This window comes from Pantherophis guttatus, chromosome 3 (genome assembly GCF_059756535.1).
Source record: "Pantherophis guttatus breed Tessera chromosome 3, ASM5975653v1, whole genome shotgun sequence".
NCBI classification, from domain to species: Eukaryota; Metazoa; Chordata; class Lepidosauria; order Squamata; family Colubridae; genus Pantherophis; species Pantherophis guttatus.
Window position 1 is genome coordinate 106,081,176 of NC_142065.1, and position 26,515 is coordinate 106,107,690.

The window sequence follows — 26,515 nt, forward strand, 5'->3', positions numbered from 1 at the left end:
ATCTGTAAACTGTGAATTTGAAATTTTATTGTGTGCTAAAGAACATATTATTGCCAAGATTTATAAATATGTGAAACACTGTATGATTCAATAGGCAAAAAACTTTGGCTATAATATGGTGCTTGGGAAAATGGGAAAATGTGTGGACAAATTCATCTAAAATTTACACTGAACTATAATTTAAAAGAACATTTTTACAAAATTATGCATTGTTGATATCTAATACCTGATAAATTGTCAAAAATGTACCCAGTTTCCCCCAAAATAAGACATTGCCTGATAATAAGCCCTTGGTTCGGGGGGGGGGAGAAATTGTCCCCCTCAGAATGCTCCTAGACTCACAGCTAAGATTAGAGCAACATCTGACAGCTGTGGCTAGGGGGACCTTTGAACAGGTTCACTTGGTGCACCAATTGTGACCCTACTTGGATCAGGAGGCTCTCCTCACAGTCACTCATGCCCTTGTCACCTCACGGTTAGATTATTGCAACACGCTCTACATGGAGCTACATGGAGCTTGAAAAGTGTTCGGAGACTACAGTTGGTCCAGAACGCAGCCGCACAAGCTGTCATGGGTGCACCTAGGTACACCCACAATACACCAATTCTCCGTGAGCTGCACTGGCTCCCTATTGGTCTCCGGTCACAATTCAAGGTGTTGGTTATTACTGTTGTGGCTCCATTACCGGAGCCTGTGTCATCATCAGGAAAGGACTCCGAGAGTGAAGGGGAGGAGCTGGCAAGGCCTCCCTCTCCAGGACCCTCCTCTCTGGCAATGCCTTCGGTGTCCGCCGAAGGGCAAGAGATAGGACCAGGGCCAAGCACGTCCACGCAGCCACAGATGGACAGTGATGAGGGTAATGAGTCTTGGCTGGACCCACGCCAGCATCGCAGAGATAAGCGCGCAACAGAAGGGCGTGCCCGAGATTAGGCTGAGTCACTGGACCACACCCCACAGGATATAAAAGGGAGCGTGGTGGCCAGTCAAACCTTGTGACGAACAAAGCTGAAAGCTTCCACGCCATTCTGCATTGCCGGACTTTTGCTTTAAGACTGGATTATCTCTGGACTTGATTGTAATTATTGAGCTGCTTTCCTTTGATGTATCAGTAGTGGGGAGAAGTTATCTCTTCTCTTTGTAAATAATAAACTCTTGACAGGCAGCCCTAGGTTGTTGCCAAGTTCCGTTATCATAAGGAAAAGGATTTTGCCGGCTGGTTTGGTCTTTAACTCCTGAACGTCTGTTGGTGTGTGTGTGGGGGGGGGGATGGGGACAGAACAATTACTTTTAAAGCCCTACATGGCTCAGGGTCACATTATCTTTGAGATTGCCTTCTGCCGCATAGCTCCCAGCAACAGGTAAGATCCCACAGAGTTGGTCTCCTCCGGGTCCCGTCAGCTAAACAATGCTGGCTGGCGGGCCTGCAGGGGAGGGCCTTCTCGATGGCTGCCCCAGCTCTCTGGAACCAGTTAACTCCTGAGATCCAGACCATCCCCACCCTATTGGCTTTCCGAAAAGCAGTGAAGACCTGGCTTTTCTGGCAGGCCTGGGGCCGCTGATCTCGTTCTTGTGATCTAGCATGATCCGGCCATGAATGAGTTTTTAATGTTTTTAATGTTTTTAATTTTTAAATGTTTTTTATAATGATTTTTTAAAATGTATTGTGAGCCGCCCTGAGTCTTCGGAGAGGGGTGGCATATAAATTGAATTAATTAAATTAAATTAAATTAAATTAAATTAATTAAATTTGGCTTTTGAGCACATGGCAATAAGGCCAAGCGCTTATTTCAGGATGCAAAGAAAATATAAGCCAGGGTCTTATTTTTGGGGAAACACGGTGTAAAGGTTTCTCAAATGTATGTTGCAAATGTAACTGCAAAGAAGGAACTTTTTATCATCTTGGATCGACTTGAAATATTGGGAAAAGATTTATATTTTAATTGAGAATTTTTTAAAAATGGATATAAAGTTAAAAGATGTTTTTCTTTTAGGACTTAGATTTAAACATTAGACTTTCTTTTAGACAAGGAACTTGAAGAAAAAAGGATCTTTGTCCTTGTATAGATTGACTGCAGTGAGAATTCCTTATGTGCAAAGATGGAAAGATTCATCAATCCCCTTGATGGAAGAATGAATGGACAAAGTGATGGAGTTAGAAGAGATGGCAAAATTAACTGTTTTAATCAGAGAAAAGAATATATCTAGTTTTGTTTCTATCTGAAAACCGCTTCTAGACTTCACGCTTGAGGCTGAAAATAAAATCTTGACTTTAGGACTTGTTGATTAGTTTGTTGTTGTAGAAATGACCAGTATTTATTAGAAAAGGTTAAGGCAGTAATTTTACTTTCTATAGTATTCTATTGCTCTGAAAAATGTTGGAAGCCAATGCTTTTGTTTTTCTTTTCCCTTTTACCCTACACTTCTCCTTTCCCTTTCCCTTTCCCATTTCCCTATCTTCATTTTCATTTTTATTTCACATTATGATAATCTTAATTTTAAAAAAAGATTGGACTGATACCAAAGAAAGGCGTACAAGCTCAATTTAAGCTCATTCCAAAGAGATGTGATACTTGCTAAACTGACAAATTATTTTTAGTTTATTTTCATATTTAAATATTGCTGGCCAGTAAACAGAACACTTGATAACAAATAATTAGATCAAAAAAGTTTAGTTCCGATAGAGTTGTGAAAAAAAACCCATGTTATTACAGCCATCTGTTTAAATCCAAAAGCTGATGCCACCATAGAAATCAGAACACAGGGCAGATGGAAAACAAACATAGACAGCTAGCTCAAACTTTAAGTCTACAAGTATGCTTTTTGCTTTTGTCTTACAAATATTGCACTAAGGTATGTTAATCTAAATTCTATGATTTATTTTACTCTGAATCAAACTCTTGGGTCTTCACAGTTAGGCTTCTTTAAAAGAAAATCTTAATTACTAGTCCTAGCATTCCCATTAAGAGAGGCAAAACAGCAACAGCAACATTTCCTGGAATTAAGAGTTTGCACCGTCTGATCCACAGTATGTCTTCTATAAACTCCATTGGTGGTGGGCAATTCATTCACAAATAAGAATGAAATGATCAGCTTCATATCACATGCTAGATTAGGGCTAACAAGGGTTTGAATTATTCAGGAAGATATGAGCTAAACCACTGTTTTAGTCTGGTTGATACAATGTGCTATAACATTATGACATAATGTAGTATAATTGTTAATCCATACCATGTTGTGGGAACACTGCAATTGTGTGCTATTAGTCTTGGGTTTAAGATATTGTGAGAATATATCCATTTAATCATACTCATCTGGTGAGAACATGCACCTGGATTCCCACAGGAATTCTAAAAAAGGAAGACCACCACTGAAGCTATACAATTATTACTTTTATAAAACCAAACTTTTGGAGATGCAAGAACAAAGTTTGCCAGATTAAAAGTTTGCCTTAAAGGTTTGGAAAGAATATTTTAAATTGTGGCCAATTATGATTTGGTCATTTCCTGAAAATTCATGAATGCTCATTGGATTAATATTTCTGGGTAAAATATCAAAGATCTTAATACATTATTTAAAGAAAAATGTTGGTAGGTTGTTTAAGGAAAATGTTGCAATTGAATTGGCATTGTAAAACAATTGCATTCTTTAAGGACTAGAATTTCTGTCCCCAACTTCTTTGCTGTTTTTCCTTTTTTCATTTTTGCTATAATGCATGATATAGCTAAAAACTAATTGATTTTATGATCATTCCATTAGTCATCACTTTTAGTTTGCCCACATCTTTTCTGCCTGATTGTACACATTTATCTTGAGGGAGGTGCCTTTGCACATGTTGCATCTAGGATTATCCTTCAGTGCAGTAAAATTAAGTCTCTCTTGCTATAACAGCCAAGGTAAGAAATACAGTGACCGAATCCTCCTCTGATCTGTAACTTTGTATGGTATTGGCAGGACTCAGAAACCTTCAGCAAAGTCATGCCAAATGAGCAGGTTTATTTTGTAAAAACAAGCAAACATGAATATGATTTTTATAATTTGGAATGTAGCTATTTGATAGAAAAATGGGCTTATTTGGCACATTCCCTGGAATTTTTTTAGTGCAAGAACATGAAACAGTCTGCATGCATTTCCAGTTAATGTTAGACATCTTGCTGCCAAACTATATTTTGACTAGTTATATTTTAATTTACCCACCTTGACCTTTCTGAAAGTTTTTCAGCCTCTACTCGGCTGTTTATTTCCACTTGCCTTTCCCACATTCACCTCTTTTTGCTTTTTTTGAAATCTAACTCATTCTGTTGTCCTGTTTGGGTAACAGGATGCCTACAGGGAGAACTGAAGATGTGAAGGCAATCAGGCCTCTTCCCTGCTTTCATCAAGAAAGAAAAGAGAGAGAGGATGAATGTGAAGAGAAGGTTTCAAGGGAAAAGGCCAGATGATAGACAGACTGTCAGACAGGCAGGGATCCTTAAACAGCACCTTTAGTTTTACCATGTCACTATTTATCTTGCCTTTGGCTATTATTCTGTCTCTTGAGAGTCAGTTTGTGTAGTGATTAATGTGCCAGGCTAGAAACCAGTTTAGTCCCACCTTAGGCACAAAGCCAGCTTGGTGACTTTGGGCTGGTCATTGTCTCACAGCCTTAGGAAGGGGGCAATGGTAAATCACTTCCCCCAAACCTTGTCAAAATAATTGTAGAAACTTGTCCAGGCAGGCGCCAGGAGTCAACAATGATTTGAGTAAACACCCACCCAAATCTGACTCTTAAAATATGAACATGCATATTTCTGAGTTCTCAGATGACAGTTTGTGAACTGGACTTGGCAAGTATTTAAAAGTCAACAAAAAGAATTAAGTTCTCAAAGAAACTGAACCAAATGTGGTGATAGTAAACAAGATAGTGATGCAGATTCAATCTCTCTTCCTTTTCTCCCCTATTGCAATCATTTTTAACAAATCTAGCTAATAGACTTAAGGGAAAGAACATATGTACAAATGCAATGATATATTTCTGTTTATATTTATGCAATAATTTAATATTATTTATGATGAGCAATGTAAATTTTATTACCTAAGAAACAATATAATTTTAACAACTGCAATTCTGTCATTTGTAAATTAGTCTTATTTTAAGCCAGAAATGACAGCAAATAGCTCAATAGAAGAATTGTATACTCTGCCTATATAGGTAGCCTTCACTTACCAACCATTCATTCAGCAGTTGTTCAAAGTTACGACAATGGTGAAAAAAATTACACCCCATGACCATTTAGGACAGGGGTCCTCAAACGTGGCAGCTTTAAGACTTGTGGACTTCAGCTCCCAGAATTCTCCAGCCAGCTATGCTGGAGAATAAACCTACAGCAATCCTATAACCATATTTCATATTTAATATCTAATTATTTTTCATGTTTTTGAACTTATTCAATGTTGTGATTATTCCAAAGCACCCAATCACAAGATCAAAAAGCAGAAATCTGTGTACATCTTGCTCTAAATATAATTGGAACATTAAAAATAAATTTATCTAATCAGAAGAAATTTAAGACTAGTGGAAAGATGCTCATAGAATATTAAGTACACAGCAGAATGTGCCTTGAGCTGGTGGAAGAGCCAAGGGCATGTCCTTATCTGACAAACTAGAGATGAAGGCATAGACATTTCTCTGCATTTAAAACACAGAAAGGGCATCTTAAACATATGACCTCCAGTTGACTTTCCACTAGCAATGAAGATCTATGACAGCATTAGCATTCCATCAGCCATACAGCAACATCTGCAGTAAAAATGAATTGTGCGGCGATTGATTTCTCAATACCGTAGGTATTTGAAGCCCTGAATACCGGAGGAGGAGGAGGAAGAGGAGGAGGAAAGGCTATGTATCAGCCTTGTCTTTCTTGAAATGTGAAGCACATAGCTTCCTCCACCTTTGCTCTTCAAATGTCAGTGTTTGTTTCAGAAAGTAACACCAATTTCCTCCTCTTTCTATAAGTGATCAATCTTTTTCATTATTATTTTCACACAGCAGCTTCCTCTTATCTGATTAAACTTTTGTTTAGAAATAGTTTCCAAATGTGATCCAACTCTAAAGCAACAAATCTTTGTGGTTTCCACAGACAGCACAATTTTCAATTTTGGTTTTATTCAATGACTTTTCAGCATTAACTTCACTTCAGAGCATTCCTGTAATAAGTTGTACATGAATATTCATTTGTACTTTTATATGCATCATTTCTGATGCATGTATTTTTGTGTATATATTCACTCACATACAATTTGTATGAAGAATATATCTTTGAATATTCTTTGAATATATTACATTCAATGTATTTATTGGCTCCCTACACTTAGTTACAACCTACCTTGACTACTGCAACTTATTTTATCCAGATGTATCTCTAAACAATGCCCAGAATTTGCAACTGTTGGAAAATGTAGAAGTCAGGTTACTGGGCCATTGCAAGATATGGAGAATTACATGTGCTGTACATTATGTACAGGTAGTCCTTGACTAACAACAGTTCATTTAGTGACTGTTCAAAGTTACACAAGCACTGAAAAAAGTGACTTATGACCATTTTTCACACTTACAGCATCCCCATGGTCACGTGACTTACATTCAGATGCTTGACAACTGACTCACATTTATGACGGTTGCAGTGTCCCAGAATCATGTGATTCCTCTTTGCAACCTACTGATAAGCAAATGGGAAAGCCAGATTTATTTAACAATTAGTGTTACTAATTTAAGAACTGCAGTGATTTGCCTAACAAATGTGGCAAGAAAAGTTGTAAAATGGAGCAAACTCACTTAACAAATTTCTCATTTAACAACATAAATTTTGGGCTCAATTGTGGTCGTAAGTTGAGGACTACTGTACTGAAAAAACAGACTATCCATATAGAGATCTTTGTGTTGATCTTTCAAACCCTGAATGACTTAGCGCAGTGATGGCTAACCTTTTAACCATCCCATACCAGGAGTGAGGGATGGGGGAGGTTTGTGCCCACACCCATAATTCTATGCGCTCCGCCCTGCGCATGCACACGTGATGGCCCAGTAGGCCCATTCTTCTTTCTCACCTAGCTCCAGATCCTCTCTATGCATCTGGGGAGGGCGAAAACAGCCTTCCCCACCCCCTCGGAGGCCCTCCGGCGGTAGGAAACAGTCTGTTTCCCTACTTCTGGTGGGCCCAGAAGGCCCAAAAATCAGCTGGCCGATGCGCACATATGCACCAGAGCTGAACTGGCATGCCCACTGATATGGCTATGCATGCCATAGGTTCGCCATCACGGACTTAGGGCCTCCCACTACAAATCTGCCTGATTACTTGGATCAGTAACAGAGGAATCTTTGAAAGTCTTCCTACTGCACATCTCCCCTCCTCACCCAAGGGGAAGGCTAGGCTCCCATTTTCATAAAATTTAGAAAAAGAGCAAAAATAATTTTTATCATCAAACCTGTTAATTCTATTTCTGATATTTTCATTATACTAGTTTTAATGTTTTATTTAATTGCATTTATTTTATCAGTTATTTACTTACAAATATATACATAGAGTATAAAGTATGTAGCTGAATTTTTACATAAATTGTGGTCCTACACGGGTGACAGGATCATGTTGCAGCGCCCTGTGCCTTCATCACCATTTCTTTAGACTACTGCAATGCACTCTAGATGAGGCTGCCTTTGCAATCTGTTCAGCTGATTTCTTTCACTTTCCTCTTGTCATTTTTATATGACTCCGTGCCAACAAAGAACAAAACTGAACATCCATCATAATTTTGGAAAATGCATTGCCAAGAATTAAAGCACTGATGTTAAGGAAGAAGAGAGAACAGAAGAAATATCAACAGGAGACGAGACATTTAACTACTCACTTCCTGGGCTTTTCCTCTTTTGTTTCTGCTACGTGGTATCCAGGCTTACACTTGTAGCGACAAACAGATCCTACGTCATGATTTCCTTGCTTGCATCGAGGCACCAGCAGCTCAGCGTTGGCAATTGGGCCTGGAGAGTCACACTCCAGTTTGCAGTAAGCTTCTGGAAGTGACCAGAGCCCATCTTCCAGGCAGGTGATCCACTGATTAATTCCTGATTTCAAACAAGAGAAAGAAAAAAAAACAAACCCATTCAAATTATCGCATAACTAGTTATTTTGAACCTTAGGCTGAATCTTACTCTGATCCAATTTTCTTTACCTTCACCATTTGTTTATTTGCACAGACTTTTATGCCACTTTAGTCTGACTTGTATAGTCATGAAATGATATAAGATCTCCTGCTTGAGCAGGGGGTTGGACTAGAAGACCTCCAAGTTCCCTTTGAGCTCTACTCAGATTAATTGACTGATTGACAGTCTCCAAATAATATACACACTATACAATAGCAACAAATAGTTATAATAGAAAATGCTAATCTGTCTGCACTATCTTTCTCAATAGTACTTTGGCAGTATGAAATTTATTTATTTATTTATTAAATTCATTGGTGGTCCCTTTTACCACAGGGTAACTCAGCTTGCAATATTAGAAAGATAAAACTATATTAATAAAATACTACAAAAATACAGAAATACAAAATACAGCTTTTATTTATTTGGCAAATGCCACATTTATTTTCTGGAAGATACAAACAGCCACACTGCATTTCTCATTCATAATTGGGAACAGAAAAGGCATCCTCAGTGCCCAGCATAATGGCACCGATGCTTGTGGAAGAGAGATGCCCTTCATAGCTGGAATGTGAGTTTGACTATAATGCTAAACCATTACAGAAAAAGATACCTGAGTTCTGTGAAGGTAGGAAGAAACTAAAACAACTTCACCTTGATTGGGTATAAGTTGAAGTAGAGAGGGACTCTGACAGGCTTTTGGGATTCTGTTACATTAAAGTAACCACATTAAAGTACATTCCAAGATTCCTAGAGATTTTTACCAACATTGAAGGGCCTAGAACATGGATGTCAAATTCGCCGTGTCATATTGCCATCATGTGACGTATCGTGACGGTTTTCCCCTTTGTGGAGCTGGGGTGGGCGTGGCCTGCGCGTGACGCATCTTCCTGTGGACTGCCAGTGTGACATCCCTGGCCTAAAAAAATCCCAGGTGCTTAAACCCAAAGAGCTAATTTTATATTTCATTCGCAAATGAAATATAAATGCATTTCATATTGTGGCACTTCGTCTTATGTTCACTGGAATTTTTTAAGAATTTACTGCAAACACATGCTCCAAATAATTCAGTGCTTTATTCAGAGCTGTCAAATTCAGAGAAGGGAAAATGGAGTTTAGGGATATATTACAAGATCTGGTGGATGGCAGCTGAACTCCCTAAAGTAGTTAGCTTTTATTAATTTTCTTCTCTCAGAATTTTAAAATTGCCATTGTTTTGTGAGACTAAAACAGATATGTCTCCCATTGCAGTCACAATTCCTACCCCATCCTTTAGCCTTATCAAATATATTTTGAAAGAAAGAAAAAAAATTGTGGAGAGAAAATTGTGGACCACTCCCAAATATATAATGTTGTCAGTATATACAGTCAGGTCCAGTAATATTGGAACATCGACACAATTCTAACATCTTTGGCTCTATACACCACCACAATGGAGTTGGAATGAAACAAACACAATGTGCTTTAACTGCAGACCGTCAGCTTTAATTTAAGGGTATGTACATCCAACTCAGGTGAACGGTGTAGGACTTACAGCAGTTTGCATATGTGCCTCCCACTTGTTAAGGGACCAAAAGTAATGGGACAGAATAATAATCATAAATCAAACTTTCCCTTCTTAATACTTGGTTGCAAATCCTTTGCAATCAATCACAGCCTGAAGTCTGGAGCGCATAGACATCACCAGATGCTGGGTTTCATCCCTGGTGATGCTCTGCCAGGCCTCTACTTCAACTGTCTTCAGTTCCTGCTTGTTCTTGGGGCATTTTCCCTTTAGTTTTGTCTTCAGCAAGTGAAATGCATGCTCAATGGGATTCAGGTCAGATGATTGACTTGGCCATTGCATAACATTCCACTTCTGTCTGTTCAAAAACTCTTTGGTTGCTTTTGCAGTATGCTTTGGGTCATTGTCCATCTTCACTGTGAAGCGCCGTCCAATGAGTTCTGCAGCATTTGGCTGAATGTGAGCAGATAATATTGCCCAAAACACTTCAGAATTCATCCTGCTGCTTTTGTCAGCAGTCACATCATCAATAAATACAAGAGAACCAGTTCCATTGGCAGCCATACATGCCCACGCCATGACACTACCACCACCATGCTTCACTGATGAGGTGGTATGCTTAGGATCATGAGCAGTTCCTTTCCTTCTCCATACTCTTCTCTTCCCATCACTCTGGTACAAGTTGATCTTGGTCTCATCTGTCCATAGGATCTTGTTCCAGAACTGTGAAGGCTTTGTTAGATGTTGTTTGGCAAACTCTAATCTGGCCTTCCTGTTTTTGAGGCTCACCAATGGTTTACATCTTGTGGTGAACCCTCTGTATTCACTCTGGTGAAGTCTTCTCTTGATTGTTGACTTTGACACACATACACCTACCTCCTGGAGAGTGTTCTTGATCTGGCCAACTGTTGTGAAGGGTGTTTTCTTCACCAGGGAAAGAATTCTTCGGTCATCCACCACACTTGTTTTTTATTTTTTATTTTTTTTATTTTTATTTTTTTTATTTTTAATTTGATTTATATGCCGCCCTTCTCCGGAGACTCAGGGCGGCTTACAGTGCGTTAAGCAATAGCCTTCATACTTTTGTATATTTATACAAAGTCAGCTTATTGCCCCCACAAACTGGGTCCTCATTTAACCTACCTTAGAAAGGATGGAAGGCTGAGTCAACCTTGAGCCTTGGAGAGATTCGAACCAGCAGTAAATTGCAGGCAGCTGTGTTAATAACAGGGTGCTTTAAACCACTGTAGTACCAAGGCTCTTTTCCATGGTCTCCTGGATCTTTTGGTGTTGCTGAGCTCACCGGTGCATTCCTTCTTTTTGAGAATGTTTCAAACAGTTGTTTTGGCCATGCCTAATGTTCTTGCTATCTCTCTGATGGGTTTGTTTTGTTTCTTCAGCCTAATGATGGCTTGCTTCACTGATAGTGACAGCTCTTTGGATCTCATCTTGAGGGTTGACAGCAACAGATTCCAAATGCAAATAGCACACTTGAAATGAACTCTGGGCCTTTTATCTGCACATTGTAATTGGGGTAATGAGGGAATATCACACACCTGGCCTGGAACAGCTGAGAAGCCAATTGTCCCATTACTTTTGGTCCCTTAACAAGTGGGAGGCACATATACAAACTGCTGTAAGTCCTACACCATTCACCTGAGTTGGATGTACATACCCTCAAATTAAAGCTGACAGTCTGCAGTTAATGCACATTGTGTTTGTTTCATTCCAACTCCATTGTGGTGGTGTATACAGCCAAAGATGTTAGAATTGTGTCGATGTCCCAATATTTCTGGACCTGACTGTATTATCAATGTAAAGAATCCCTTATATTAAGTAAAATTTGTGTTGATTTTTGGGCACATCCATATAACTTTCTTGGCAACAGAGTGAAAGTGACTAGATAAAACCTCAAAAAGATGTCTTGAAAGTCATAAAACCCAATATGAAATTTTGTAAGATGTGTTTTATGTCATGAGTATCCATGAGAGGAAGGGCAAGAAGAACAAATGACAAAATATGTGTAAAATGATTATAGAAATATTATGACTTAACATAGTTGCATCATAAGTTAGGACAAAAGTATATAATTCAGCTCATGCATAATGTTATATTCCCATATTGACACTGCAGTTTGCTGTAGAGACTGCTTTTCATTTTTTAAGATGGAGTCAAGATCAGATAGTTGTTGCTGGAGCTCCAGAAGCTAGGTGGTGCTAGCTGTTGAAGATGGCTGGGACAATGGCTGATAATAGTGTTCATGACCAGGAGTTGGAATGGAGAGTCTGGTGCAGTACAAGAAATGCTAGTGATGACAGTTTGGGGATGAGGGGCTAGTGAGAAGTGGATCCCTGGAAGTAATCTTCTGGACAGCTGAAGAATGGTTGGGCAGCTGGTTGAGGATCTTAGATCTGTCCTGAATGTGGACATGCAGCTGAAGAGACCAGTGGTAGGCGTGCATTTTTAACAGCCCCTAAAAATGTCACATATTTAGCATATTCTTCTGATCTTTTGCAGGCAACAGATTAGCAAAGACACAAGAGGAAATGTTCTGGAACTTCGTTCCACGATCCAAATCTATCCTACCATCCTACCTTGGAGTTTTGCTGGCTTGATACAGGAAAGGAAGCATCTCTTCATAAACGTTGTTCCTTTGGGACAGGAAAACTCTGCATAAAGAACGTGAGATTGGTCTGGAAATTGGCAGTCAATAGGGTTACATGTCACTGATCTGTCCCAGTGACCAGAGAGACAAGTCAGCAAGATTTCTTTCTGGGAAAGGAAAGTGGAAGAGTCAAGAAATTTTGTAAAAACAGTCATTCTTAATTTCAATATGGGTAGAACTATTGAAAGTAGTGTTCACTTACCAGTTGTGGCTAGTCAGTCCTTTTAACAAGAGATTAGTTTAGAACTGAACCAAGTGCCTAATAGATAATCTGCTAATTTATTTAAATCTGACCTAAGACATTGGCAAACTGAAATTTATCATTTCTATCTTTGGCCTTGAAAAAAGTGATTCTTCTGTTTTCATTTTAACCACGCATGCTGAATCATAAGCAAATGATACTTTAAAAGGGGAGTACCTTTGGTCACTAGTGATCTTTCATTCACAGCATTGGTAGCAATGCCATTCTAGCTTTGACATCCTTTCCTCTCACCCTTTAAACTATTTATTTACTTCTCCTGTTGTCCATGGCATAGGACCAGGCTACTTGCAAGACCACCTTGCTATAACTTCTAAATTCATCCCATCATTTCTAAGAGAGAGAAATGGGTCCCTTTTATTAAACAATGACATCTTGTTGGACCCTTGAGTTGGGCCTTCTTAGCGGTAGCACCTGCTCTCTGGAAAGCATCTCCCTGGAGATTCAGATAGTCCCAAACGTTTTAGCCTCTGTTAGGTCTTGAACCTTGACTGCATCCCTAGTCATTTGGGACAGTTGGATAGATGAGTTCAATTGTTGTTGGTGTGTTGCTTTTTTTGGGATGGGAAAGTGGGATGGTGGTTTATCTTTGGGCATCTGAGGTTATATGTTGTGAGTTTCTGTGCTTTAAAACTTGTAAGCCACCCAAAGGCATTTGTGTAACAATGTGTGGCTATGTAAATCATATCAATGAATCAATATAAAAATGTTTTTCCAAACTGGCTTAGAAATCCAAAAAACAAAATGAAAATAGTTCCCTGACTCCAAGCTTATAAACCAAATTGACAGAATTACAATGGATGGGGAGTGAAGCGAAAAATCTCACATCCTTTGGAGGAAAAGCAGTAACATGGCAGTCCATTCTCATTAGTTCTAAGACAGCGCTAAACAGAAATGCCAAGACTTTCAGTAAATATTCTGTTCTTATGAAATCTACATTCCAGGTTCAAAAAGCAGCTCTCAGCTATACAAATAATGGGTTTTTTAAAAATGTGAATACATTCCCATTTTGCATAAGTCTGAGAGCTACATGCTGCATATGAAGCAAATGTTGAATTTGTCTTTGTGCATCTAAAATGTTGCAAGTTGACCCTTGATGCAAATACAGAGAAAATTGTGATCCAAATCTGTGGCAGTTGAATGGAGAGAATGGGCATTGGTCTTACCTTAAATGCCAGATTTCTTGAGTAGGGGTGACATTGTCCAGATGAGGGTTGTATCAGTCGGATCTGACGCTGGCTGAGTCATAATTTTTGACCACTCCCCTTGTTCCTCCCCTTTCAGGCTCAGTTTCGACGAAGGAAGGCCACAAGAAGGATCTCCAACAGGAACCATCATTGTCAGGAATAAAAAACCGGTCCAATGGGACAACTGGAAAAAACCTCTTAAACAAGAACAATAAACTGTACAGGCACTGAGACAGAGGGAGGGGCTGGACAATGTCACCCCTACTCAAGAAATCTGGCATTTAAGGTAAGACCAATGCCCAATTTCCTTGATGAGGGTGTGACATTGTCCAGATGCGGGACATACTAAAGTTTTGTCAGTCTCAAGAGTGGGATGTCGAAGGGCCTGGGAAGACCCCTGCATGATGCACCTGCTGCAAAACCCTCCTGCCAAATGACGCGTCGGCCGAAGCAAAAACATCTATCTTGTAGTGGCGGATGAATGGCGAGGGAGTAGACCAGGTGGCCGCCCTACAGACCTCCTCAAGGGAGGCCTGGGTCGCCCAAGCTGCTGAAGTAGCAGCACTCCGAGTGGAGTGGGCAGTAATGCGACTGGGAACAGGGATCGCCTGGGCCTGATATGCCGAGGCGATGCAGGCCCTGATCCAGCGACCAATCGTAGCAGAAGAGACCTTGTGCCCCTGAGAACTTGGTAAGAATGAAACAAACAAGGCCTCTGATTTTCTGAAAGGGGCAGTCCTTTTGATATAAATTTTTAGAGCCCTCCACACATCTAAGGCATGCCACCTTCGCTCCAAGGTATGAGAAGGTCGTGGACAGAAATTGGGGAGAATAACCACCTGGGCCCTGTGAAAGAAGGAATTAACTTTAGGAATAAATGAGGGGTCCAATCTCAAAATAACTGTGTCCGGTCAGAAGACACAGAGATCCTCCCTAACTGAGAGGGCTGCCAGCTCCGAAATGCGACGGGCTGAAGTTATGGCTATGAGGAAGGCTACCTTAAGGGTGAGGAAATGAAGATGGACTGTGTGGAGGGGCTCGAAGGGAGCTTCTGTTAATGCATTAAGGACCTTGGGCAAATCCCAAGTAGGATATCTATGAATTGAGGAGGGCCATAAGAGCCTGGCTCCTCGCAGGAACTTTTTTATCACAGGGTGTTGAGTGAGTGGTTGTCCAGTTGGACAAGGCCGTAGACAGAGCCACCACATGTCTCCGAAGGGTGCTATGAGCCAGGCCACGGTCAAACTCATCTCGGAGGAACTCCAGGACCTGGGAAGGTGAGGCTGCAATAGGATCAATCTGGCAGGATCAACACCAATTATAAAAGGTGAGCCAGGTGATATTGTAGAGTCTGACTGTGGATTTACGTCTGCAGGCTTGAACAATGTGAATCACCCTATCCGAATAATTGTCCCGCCTTAGCCGGGCCCCTTCAAGTGCCATGCAGTCAGTTGGAGCCACTAAGGTTCCGGATGAAGGAGGGTTCCCTGACGTAGCACAATCTTGTCTGGTGGAATCCTCCAAGGGTGAGATGTGGAGAGACCGACTAGGTCTGCAAACTACGGACGGCGTGGCCAGTGTGGGGCCACAAGGATAATTTCTGCCCCATTGGTGATGATCTTCCGAATCAGAGCCGGAATCAGGGGCAGTGGTGGGAAGGTGTAGTGAAGCCCCGGTGGCCAGGTGAGACGAAGAGCGTTGATCCCTTCCGCCCCCGGCGTCGGGAACCTCGAGAAGAAGCGAGGAAGTTGGGTGTTCAAGTTCGTGGGGAAGAGATCTATGGCTGGAATGCCGAACCGGTTGCACATCTGATGGAATATGTCGGGATGGATCTGCCATTCGCTGTTGTCCACCTCGTTCCTGCTGAGGAAATCTGCTTGTGTGTTCTCCATCCCCGCTATGTGGTCCGCTCTGATGGAGAGGAGATGTTGCTCTGCCCACCTGCCTAGGCGAAATGATTCCTCCATGAGACGCTTCGAGTGGATACCCCCGACGATTGACATGTGCCTTCGCCGCCATATTGTCTGTCAAAACCAGAACGTGGCAGTTCATCACAAACTGTTGAAATTGCGTGAGAGCGAGACGGATGGCCTTCAGCTCCAGCCAGTTGATAGGGTTGGTGAGGTCGGAGGCAGACCAGAGGCCCTGAGCCACGTGCGATGCGAGATGAGTCCCCCATCCATGGAGGCTGGCATCTGTAGTGAGTACAAGTCGGTCATGATTCATGAAGACACCCCTTGTCTATTGAAGGCGATCTCTCAGCCTGACTGAGAGTGGAACTTTGACTGTCAACATGGTGTGGGCCTGGTGTTTCCGTTGAAAAGGAAGCAGGAACCACTGCAAATGGCGGGCGTGAAGGTGCGCCCATGGAATGATCTGAACTCACGAAACCATCTTGCCCAGGAGCTTGGATAAAGTGGCCAATGGAACTGATGGGCTTTTGTGAATATGAGTTACTAGGTCCCTGATATCGGACCGCCGTTCCAAGGTCAGGAAAATGGTCCCTTGAATTGCGTCTATGATGGCGCCAAGACGGGTGATCCAAGTGACTGGCACCAACTGACTCTTTTTGTAGTTGACCAGGAACCCATGATCGTTCAAGGTTCGGATCGTGAGGTCCAAGTCGTGCAAGGCTTGTTCCTGAGAATGAGTCTGAATTAGAATATCGTCCAGGTAAGCCTGGAGCCTTACCGGTTTTTGCCTCAGGTGAGCTGCCATGACCGCCAGGACCTTTGTGAATACTCTTGGTACAGATGCCAGCCCGAAGGGAAGAGCCCAGTATTGGAAATGCTTTCCTGCATAGCTGAATCAGAGATACTCTCGATGATTTGGCAGGATGGGAATGTGAAAGTAAGCCTCCATGAGGTCTATGGAAACTAGAAAATCGTTGGGATGAATCCCTTGAAGAATAGAGGTTAGTGAACACATTTTGAATCTATGTGTGAGTTGAGATTTTTTAAGTCCAGAATGGCTCTCCCCCCACCCCCCCGACCGCTTCGGGACTACGAACAGGATGGAGTAATACCCTTGTTTCCATTGATCGTGTGGGACCTCCTCTATGGCGTGTATCTGCAGGAAGTGCTGAACAGCCTGGTTCATTAAGTGACGTCTGGCTTCGCTTTTGTAAGGTGGGCATTGAAGAAAGCGGGTTGGAGGTTTGGAGAGGAATTCCAGGGGGAGCCCGAATTTTACTACTGAAAGGACCCAGAGGTCTGAAGTTGACCTTTCCCACCTGTCCGCAAAGAAGGACAGGTGACCCCCTATTGGAGGATTTGGCGGTGAGTCACTTATGACCGCAGGACTGGCGGTAGCCAGAGCCCCGAAAGGACCGCTTTGGCTGGAATTGCCTGTTCCTGTCCTGAAAGTATTGATGGTCCGAAGACCTATAGGATCCCTGAAGATATTCCTGCCTGGAGAGACTCCCTTGGGAGTAGGGACGAAGGGAAGGTCTCCTGTAAAAGGGAGAGGACCTTCTTTCAGCCCGTTTGAATGATGAAGGCAAAATCTTTCGCTTGTCTCGGGTTTCTACAAGAAGAGGCTAGAGCTCTGGATGCAAATTTGGCCGAATTCAAGGTTGCATCACCTGAAAATTGGGTGGCAGCAATGATTTTATTAATATCCTGATGGAGGCGAACCTCACTGGGGGGTACCCTAGCCTGTAGCTGTTGAAGCCAAAGGATGGTTGTTCTATTAAAAAATGAGGCTGATGAAGCTGATTGAATTGCCCATGCTGAAGCCTGATGGTTCTTTTTAAAAAGAAATTCCAATTTTTTGTCTTCTGGCCTTAGCCCTTCAGAGGTATCCCCTGCCACATATGAAGAAGAAGAGGAGAGGGCTGCTGCAAGGCTGTCCACTGGGGGAACTTGTAAGAGTTTAGCAAACTGTGGAGCAACAGCATAATATTTCTTATCTGAACCATGTGCAGATGCCATGGTTGCAGGTCCAGCCCACTGTTTTTTAACCACGTCTATGAACAGCTGTGGAGTTGGTACATAACAGAGATGGGGGGGGGGCTCAGAAAAAAGCCCCTATGATCCACCCTGCTGGGCCTCCTGAATTTCTTTAAAGTATTCATCTTTCTTTAAGGCGGCTGTTAAGCGAGCCTTATGCAATAAGGATTTGAATTTATTAGGGGGAAATAAACCTGTAAAGGCAGGTTGATCTTGAATTATGCCCTCATCATCTGATAGGTCAGAATGCCTCTCTTCCTCAAACACAAGGGCTTCACTAACTCTGGATGCTGCAGGAGAATGAGAACCAGTAAGGCTGACTGCAGGGGAAATTCTAATATGGGCAGAACGCTCTGAAATAACAGAGCCAGAGTGGTGACCATGAATGTTAGCTGCCATTTGAGAAGCAACAGCCTGATCAATCAGAATGCTCAATCCTTCAGGAGTTAACAAGGCATAGGGGAATCTCTTGTAGAAGCAACTGCTGCCACATGCCCACCAAATTCAGGAGTTGCAGGAGTTAATAATTGGCCTGCAAAACGGTCTTGTAAGGTGGATTGTTCTTGTTGAAGAACATTACCCTCTCCCTCTGATGACCAAGCCTGGTTAACAGTTGAAATGGGAGGAGGGGGGGTAGATGGGGGAGGAGAAGCTTCCTCACCAGGCACAGTTGCAGGAACCTCGCTAATTTGCTTCTCAGAGGATTTATGCATCTCTGCTAAATCCTTTTCCCCTGTTTTGGAAGAATGCTTGCGTTTGGAAGTTGATTTCTTCCCAGTGGACTTAGTATTTCCCTCCCCTTGGGAAGAACGATCCGCCATCTTCAGTATACTCACTGCGACCAAGATGTCGACTGGAGAAACATTTAGTTTCACTTCCACCACGTGGGTTGAAAAAACAAGATGGCACCGACTCTGGCATTAAACGCGATGACTGCCAGGTCACATTGAGCAGGATCAACTCTGCTCCAGAGGTAGCTGTCTAGGAAACCTAGAAACTGACCTCCTCAGCGCCCCTACAGCCACGATAGAAACACTGGCTGGAATGCCACAAGGAGAGGCAAGGATAAACTTGCCCCTCTTCCCAAAACTCCGTTGATGGTAAAAGGGAGAGAAATCAAGGATTCAAACCTCCCCAAGCTTGCTGGTGGCAAAACGGCAAAAAAACCTCTTCAAAGGTGCCGCGGTGCTTCAAATAACCACCCTACAGCTGATCGGCGGTTTCGGGATAGCTGCGGCGTGGGCGGCGGCCGAATTTAGCGATCCTGATTTGGAAGTCAGGAAATCGCTCTTTCCATTGGTGGTAATGTGGTCTAAGCCCCTTTTAGACAATCGTTGGTGGGATAGAGCAGAAAAAAACCCACCAAAACAAATAGGGAAAGGAAAAAAAGTTCCCTTTTAAAATGGGGCTTTCAAAATGGCCTCCGCCAGGAGCGAAGCAAAACCTGGAAAACCAGATCGCTCCAACAAACGACTGGCAGGCTACAAAAGGGGAGAAAAAGAGAAAAAATATATATATAGTCTGGTAGACCGGTACCTTAGAAAAATTTAAAGAGGAAGTAACAAATTTAAAAAATTAGAAATTAAGTGGTCAAAAGTAAAAAGAAAAACTTACAATATTATGATATTGAACAGACCTGGGCTGTAGAGCCAGATCTGCAGGCGATGTTTCTCTTAGGCTGACTGAGTCTAAACTGAGCCTGAAAGGGGAGGAGCAAGAAGAGTGGTCAAAAATTATGACTCAGCCAGCGTCAGATCCGACTGATACAACCCTCATCTGGACAATGTCACACCCTCATCAAGGAAATGTAGAGCAGTTCCTCTGATACTGATTTCATGTAATTATGTACCATCAGGTCTTAACAGCAACTCTTAACAACCACATAAGTATATTTTATCAATGCCAATCTATCCCTAATCTGATATTTCAGGTCTTCTAATAGTGCACTCATTGCCACTGTAACTGAGTCCATTCGCCTTGCTGCTTTTCATCTTCCTCTTCTCTATCCTTCTACCTTTCCCAACACTAAAGGCTTCTCTAGAGAACTAGGTCATTGCATAATATGTCTGAAGTAGGATACTTTGAGCCTAGTCATTAATGCCCGTAATCTGGATACTGGGTTAATTTGTTCTACAATCTATTTGTTGGTTTTATTGGCTGCTCCTTTCATACCAGTTCTTCAATCCCATAGAGACCCCTGGGTCTTCAGTTGCCCATCTTTGACAGCAAAGGAGATGTTCCCTCCCTACCTCTCTCTTTTCTCTGCTTTTGGTATGGAAGGAACCTCTACTCTGCTTCATTGCCAAGGCAAAACAGGATGTGAACGTGCACTCCAGTACTTCTTCAAGGTACCCTGATTTTCTTTCAGCTCCTTCACTCTATAACAGTGCTTTAGTGTCACCATCCAAAAGAGCAGGTAGTCATGATAGACTTCCATCTTCCTCTTTTCAACACTCCTGGCTCATAACAAAGCTTCTAAGGCTGATTATTTGACATTTCTGAAGACTTTTCAATGCATTACATGCTAGAGTCTATAATTTAGTATTATTATTGTTTTCTACTGCAGATTGTTGATGTAACTTGATGCCATTACAAGCCACCAAGAGACTTTTGATTGTGCTAGGTAGAAAAGAAACAAACAATCCAACAGCAGGTTTCATGGCCAAAAATTCTTTTCCACCAATGTTTTTTGTTGGATTGCAAAGCATATGAACATTGAAAGTAGCGAATTTAACTTTACTTCAATTTTTAAATATATTTTAAAGCAAAAAAGAGCATTTTAAAACACTCTTTTCCCAATCTAAGATGCACTTGCCTAAATAGAAATAAGGGAGTATTTTATGCAATGTCATGGTGCATCTTTATTTGCACAGCTCAACTCAGGAAGCCTTCTGCTATTAACTTAAGGAACAGGCAATTAGTCAATGTTGTATTTATTATTATTATTCCCATACCTAGCCTGCATGTTATTTATTTATTTGATCTATTTATTCCCTTTGTTTATCCCTGTCCCCCCCAAAAAAAATTAAGGCAGATAACTATTTTTTCCACACATACAGTGTACACTGTATATTTTTATAGATCTCTGAAGGGAATTAGGGCAAACTGGGAGGAGGACCAAGTATCTGGACAAAAAAAGAAATACGAATAGGATGGGCCCAGTGAAGAGATAATGTATAATTCCAATTAATCGTTCTTCAGGACTATTTTCAGTTTAAATTAATAAAGTTGTGTTACAAATCATGATTGCACAGTACACATTAAGTTAGTTCATATGTCCTAACATTAAACGGTGGCAGAGGATGATGGTCCATGGTCATGAAAAAAAAGTTGGAATGAGAATCAATATACTTACGTCCACAAAATTCAACAAGCAGGAAAAAATTCTTGGAAAGATTACTGTAGAGGCTTTTATCTGTTGCTTACTTATATCAAACAATTCTGAAATGCAGCATCTATTTCCCATTACTCCTTTTTTATGGTTTTCCAGAGATTTTTTTATAAGTTGATATTTTAGAAGTGGAAAGTTGTTATTCACTTTTGCAGTAAGGTGGAAAATTATTATTTAGTTTCACTGTGTGTGGAAATGCACAGTTCCTAACTAAATGTCTGGTCAGTCAGTTTAATTTGCATATTTATAGTTCTTATGATTGGTTAGTAATTGAAAAAAAAGGTAACACAGGGGCAGTATCCATTGATGTCCAGTTATAACGACTAATATTACTATTAATTTCCATACACTTTCAAAGTACTTCATTTGTAACTGATACAAACATTATATAAAATTGATTAGCATTATTATCACTTCCATAGTAGAAACAAAGAGCAATGTCATTGAGACACAATAGCTTGCCAGAAATATCTGGCAATAAAATTTACAATTTACAACTGTGTTTCTTTGCCAATATATTATACTCTACCTATTTAAGTTTCAAAGAAAACTAGTTAATTCAATGTTACATCAGAGATCAGCTTGACCTATTCCGTGACATGTGCCGAAGAAATTAAATTTTGACACAATGAAAACTTTTTTTCCCACTGAAAATAAATGTTGCAGCTAGTTATTATTTGCAGAGAATTTTTCTGTCTCCATCCCAGGATTTTAAACTTTTGCCAATAGTTAAAATATTTTTGGGCATATAACAATGTGGGAGTTGAGAGAAAAATACAGGAATCTAATCAAGGCATATGTCAAAACCAGGTATCAAAACTAAAGGCTATTTTAAAACAAAATTGAAAGGCTATGTTGAACATTAAAGTTATAGAAGGAAATATTTTGCAAGAGAAAGTTAGATTTAGGCTGTAAACATATCTTTACAACCCTCTCCAGGTGTTTACAAAGTATAAACATGACGCAAAATTGGAGCAAATAAATGTATTAATTTCTCCACTGTAACATAGCCATATTGATGGGAAAACTATGAAGAACATATCTTTAAACGAATGGATGAATGAAGGTGGTACCATCACAATTTCATTTTGCCTTATATTGCATTCACTGTTGAAAGGGTTGAAAATCTTATCCACAGAATGAAAAATCGAAAATGAACAATGAACAGAATAAAATAAAATGATAAAACATCTGCACATTTGTGGAGATTAATTTTGAAAGTATATTTTTCAAACATCTATGTTTCCTTCAGATTTTTTCCTCCATTATCTTCTCTTTTATCATTGACTTATAATTAAAAGACCACCAGGAAAAGTATTGTATTATTTTTGAACATTTCAAATTATGTTTAATTTGAATTTAAGGCAAGAAATCTCAAGGTTGCATCATTGTCACATAACTAACGTTGCAACCACTGCTCTCCTCTTGCCAGTTATTAGATATACAATGGGCAAAATATTATTTTTATGAAGCACACTTACAATGACATTCATAAATCCTATGTACTTACCTGTGCTGGGCGCAGCAATTGTCCATGTTTAACATGGAGAACAAAACCTTTTTCACAAGAAGTAGCACATTCTAGGTGGCCTCGACTACTGGAGCTACAGTTTGCAAGAGTAGCATGATGGATCTGTGGAAGCACACAGCTTCCCTTCTCCCTGCAGGTATGTTGGGTGCAGCTGTTGGGAAGAGAAAGGGGAAACATGTACAAACAAAACACAGATACACACATAGATAAAATGAGAAAAATAAGCGTATAGTGCCCCAAAACAACAATAGCAAATCTTGTAGCACTGACATAAATTTTGTTTTGTAAACAGTAAAACTCCCTAAATCAACATTTGCTATTTTATTATATGAGCAGATTTCTTCTCAGCTGTTAAATTAGAGCCAGTTTGCTCAAGTGGTTAAGGCACCAGGATAGAAAGTAGACTACTGTGAGTTGAACTCCTGCCTTAACCGTGAAAGCCAGCTGGATGTTCTTGGGCCAGTCATTCTCTCTCTCTCAGCCCATCCCAACTCCAGAGTTGTTGTTGTAGGGAAAATAGAAGGAGGAAGATGTGTTGGATACAGTGGCCACCACATGATATTTGTAAAAATAAGAAAAGCAGGATACATATAAATATAAGCACTTAAACAATAATTAAAATCAACCTACTAAAAAAATACTGAAGCAAACAGGTGACCCAATTCACCATGTTGAAGCAATAAAAAGGCCCTCAGTCACTTCAGGATAATGGTGAACTAGAAGACTCCAGTCTAACTCCAGTTTTCTAGTCCAATATTTTCAGGTCTAATTGTAATAGTACTGAAGCTACCCAGCCTGGAACAACCTGAACATAGCAAAAAATACTACAAGTACAGTGCCTGCTGAAGCCAGAGAATGAACATTGGAGCTTACCTGAATGTTCGATCTATGTGTGCTGCAGGAGAGTCCAGCAATGGATTCAAGTTTAGCTTGGTTGGCCAAAGACTGAGTTGAATTTGCCTAGCCACACCTCTTTCTCCCATGAGCCTTCAGTGTTTCAACGAAGAGGTCTGTAGAAGATGTAGCAATGATGATAGAATAATGTCCACTATAACTAGGTGTTGGATGCTGGACCACTACAGTAGGGCGGGGTTGGACTCTCCTGCAGCGCACATAGATTGAACATTCAGGTAAACTCCAATGTTCAATCTCCTGTGCGCTGCTTGGAGAGTCCAAGCAATGGGATATACCCAAGCTAAGTATCCCCAGGGCGGGAGTCCGAGCGGTCAGGTGTCGTTCGCCTGGTAGAACCTGCTGCAGGACTCTTCTGCCAAACGAAGCCTCGGCCGAGGCAAAAACGTCCAACTTGTAATTTCTGATAAAGGTAGTGGGAGAAGCCCAAGTTGCAGCCGTGCAGATCTCCAATATGGAAGCCTGAGTAGCCCAGGCTGCTGTGGTGCAGTGCTACGAGTTGAATGCGCAGTGATGTTTCTAGGCACTGGAGTAGATTGATGTTCGTAAGCCATTATGATGCAAGCTTTGATCCATCTCGCAACTGTAGATGGGGTAACTTTCTTCCCCATGGCAGTAGGCTGGAATGACATAAATAGTGATTCAGACTTCCTGAATGATGCGGTCCTGTCAATATATTTGCGGAGTGCCCTACGAACGTCGAGCATGTGCCAACGTCGTTCTCTAGGATGTGCTGGGTCAGGGCAAAAGTTAGGTAAAACCACCTCCTGTGCCCTGTGAAACCAAGAATTGACTTTTGGTACGAAAGTCGGGTCCAACCTGAGGACCACCCTGTCGGAGTAAAAGATGCACAGATCTCCACGTACCGACAGTGCCGCCAGTTCGGAGATCCTTCTTGCAGACGTGATTGCTATCAAGAAGATGACCTTGAAGGTAAGTATTCTGAGGCTGGTGGATTCTAAGGGCTCGAACGGAGCAGACGTGAGTGCTTGCAGAACAAGAGGCAAGTCCCAGGAAGGATACCTATGGACTGGAGAGGCCGTAAGTTAGCAATTCCCCGAAGAAAACTCCTCACCTTGGGGTGTTGAGAGAGAGGGATAGGACCCTCTCCCTGTAGAATAGTCGCTAAGGCGGCCACCTGTCTGCGGAGCGTGTTGGCAGTAAGTCCCCGTTTGAATCCTGAGTGTAGGAAATTCAATACGTCCGGAAGAGAAGCTGCCCTGGGAGGAATGTGCGATTTTCGGCACCAGCTAGAGAAAGTTGACCAAGTGGCGTCGTAAATCCTGGTGGTAGACGGACGACGAGATGCCTGGATGACGGAAACGACCTCGCTTGAGAATCTGGAGTCCCTCAGGATTTCCCGCTCAATCGCCAGACGGCCAATTGGAGCCACTGGGGCTCGGGATGTTGAACTGCCCCCTGGCTTAGGACAATCCTGTCTGGCGTAATCCTCCACGGGCGGGACACTGACAGTGACACTAGGTCCGCAAACCAAACCTTCTGGGCCAGTGCGGAGCCACCAACAGAATTTCTGCCTGCTTATCCAGAAGCTTCCGGATGACCCTTGGTAGTAGAGGTGTCGGAGGAAATGCATATAGAAGGCCTCGAGGCCAGGGCACCCGAAGGGCGTCTGTCGCTTCTGCCCCTGGCGTCAGAAATCTGGAAAAGGACCGTGGTAGGTGAGTGTTCTTTGGTGTTGCACGCATGGTTGGCCAAACCTGGTCGTCAGTTGGTGAAACAGGTCTGGATGGAGACGCCATTCGGAGTGGTCGACGGTTGTTCGACTCAATAAGTCCGCCTGTTCGTTGTGTGCGCCTGAAATATGTTCCGCTTGGAGGGAGAGCAGGTGTGATTCCGCCCAGAGGCCAAGGCTCGCTGCTTCGGACATCAGGTCCTTGGACCAGGTGCCTCCCTGCCTGTTCACGTGTGCCTTGGCGGTCACATTGTTGGTTAACAGCAACACGTGACGGTTGATTAGCGAGAGGTGGAAATGACGGAGAGCTAGGTGGGCAGGTCTGAGTTCCAACCAATTTATGTCATGTAACAGATCCTGTGGTGACCATCTGCCCTGTGCCATCTGGGAACCCAGGAGAGCCTCCCCAGCCGAATAGACTGGCATCTGAAGTTAGTGTTAGACGTGGTGGTTCCTTGAAGAGACAGCCTTTCTCTAGGGAAGGTGACGTCCACCAGTTCAGGGAGTGGAGAACTTTTGGAGGCACTCTGACTCTTGTTGTGGAGTGACTGATGCCTGCACGTTGGCTCGGTAGGAGGAACCATTGTAAGGTTCGGGAATGTAACCTTGCCCAAGGAACGATGGCCAGACATGAAATCATTTTCCCTAGTAACTGGGACAATACTGCGAGGGAGACAGACCTGGCTGACCTGACCCGATGTATCAAGGCCCGTATGCTGACTAGATGTTCTGATGATAGAAAAACCTGGCAACTGACTGTGTCTATCCGGGCACCTAAATGAAGGATAGAATGGGATGGAATTAACTGGCTCTTTTCTAGATTTATTGAAAACCTGTGAAGTTGCAGAACCTGAATAGTCTCTGACAAATCCTGTCTCGCCTGTCTGATGGATGAAGATTGAATCAAAATGTCGTCTAGGTAATATTGAAGCCTGATTGGGCGAGCCCGCAGATGGGCTGCCACCACGTCCAGGAACTTTGTGAATGTCCTGGGGGCAGAGGACAGGCCGAATGGAAGGGCCCTGTATTGGAAGTGTTGCCCTGCATAACAGAATCTGAGATATTTCCTGTGTGAAATCCGAATTGGTATGTGCAGGTAGGCTTCCTTTAGATCTATCGATGTAAGCAGATCCCCCTGTCTGATGCAAGTTAGAATAGAGGTTAAGGATTACATCTTGAATCTCTTGTATTTGATGTATTGGTTGAGTCTTTTTAGATCTAGTATTCCCCTGCAACCCCCCGATTTCTT

At 41.9% G+C, this 26,515-nt stretch overlaps 1 protein-coding gene across 1 annotated transcript in view; it reads right to left on the reverse strand.

The window, feature by feature from the left end:
- Nucleotides 1-26,515, reverse strand: part of PAPPA2 (pappalysin 2) — a 167,764-nt gene that overhangs the window by 35,225 nt on the left and 106,024 nt on the right. Inside the window, exons 14-16 of the mRNA XM_034409739.3 lie at nucleotides 22,641-22,812; nucleotides 12,273-12,450; nucleotides 7,883-8,096 (exon numbers count right to left, since the gene is read on the reverse strand). Of these exons, the coding sequence (XP_034265630.2) occupies nucleotides 7,883-8,096; nucleotides 12,273-12,450; nucleotides 22,641-22,812 (564 nt within the window). The remainder of the gene's footprint in view (nucleotides 1-7,882; nucleotides 8,097-12,272; nucleotides 12,451-22,640; nucleotides 22,813-26,515) is intronic.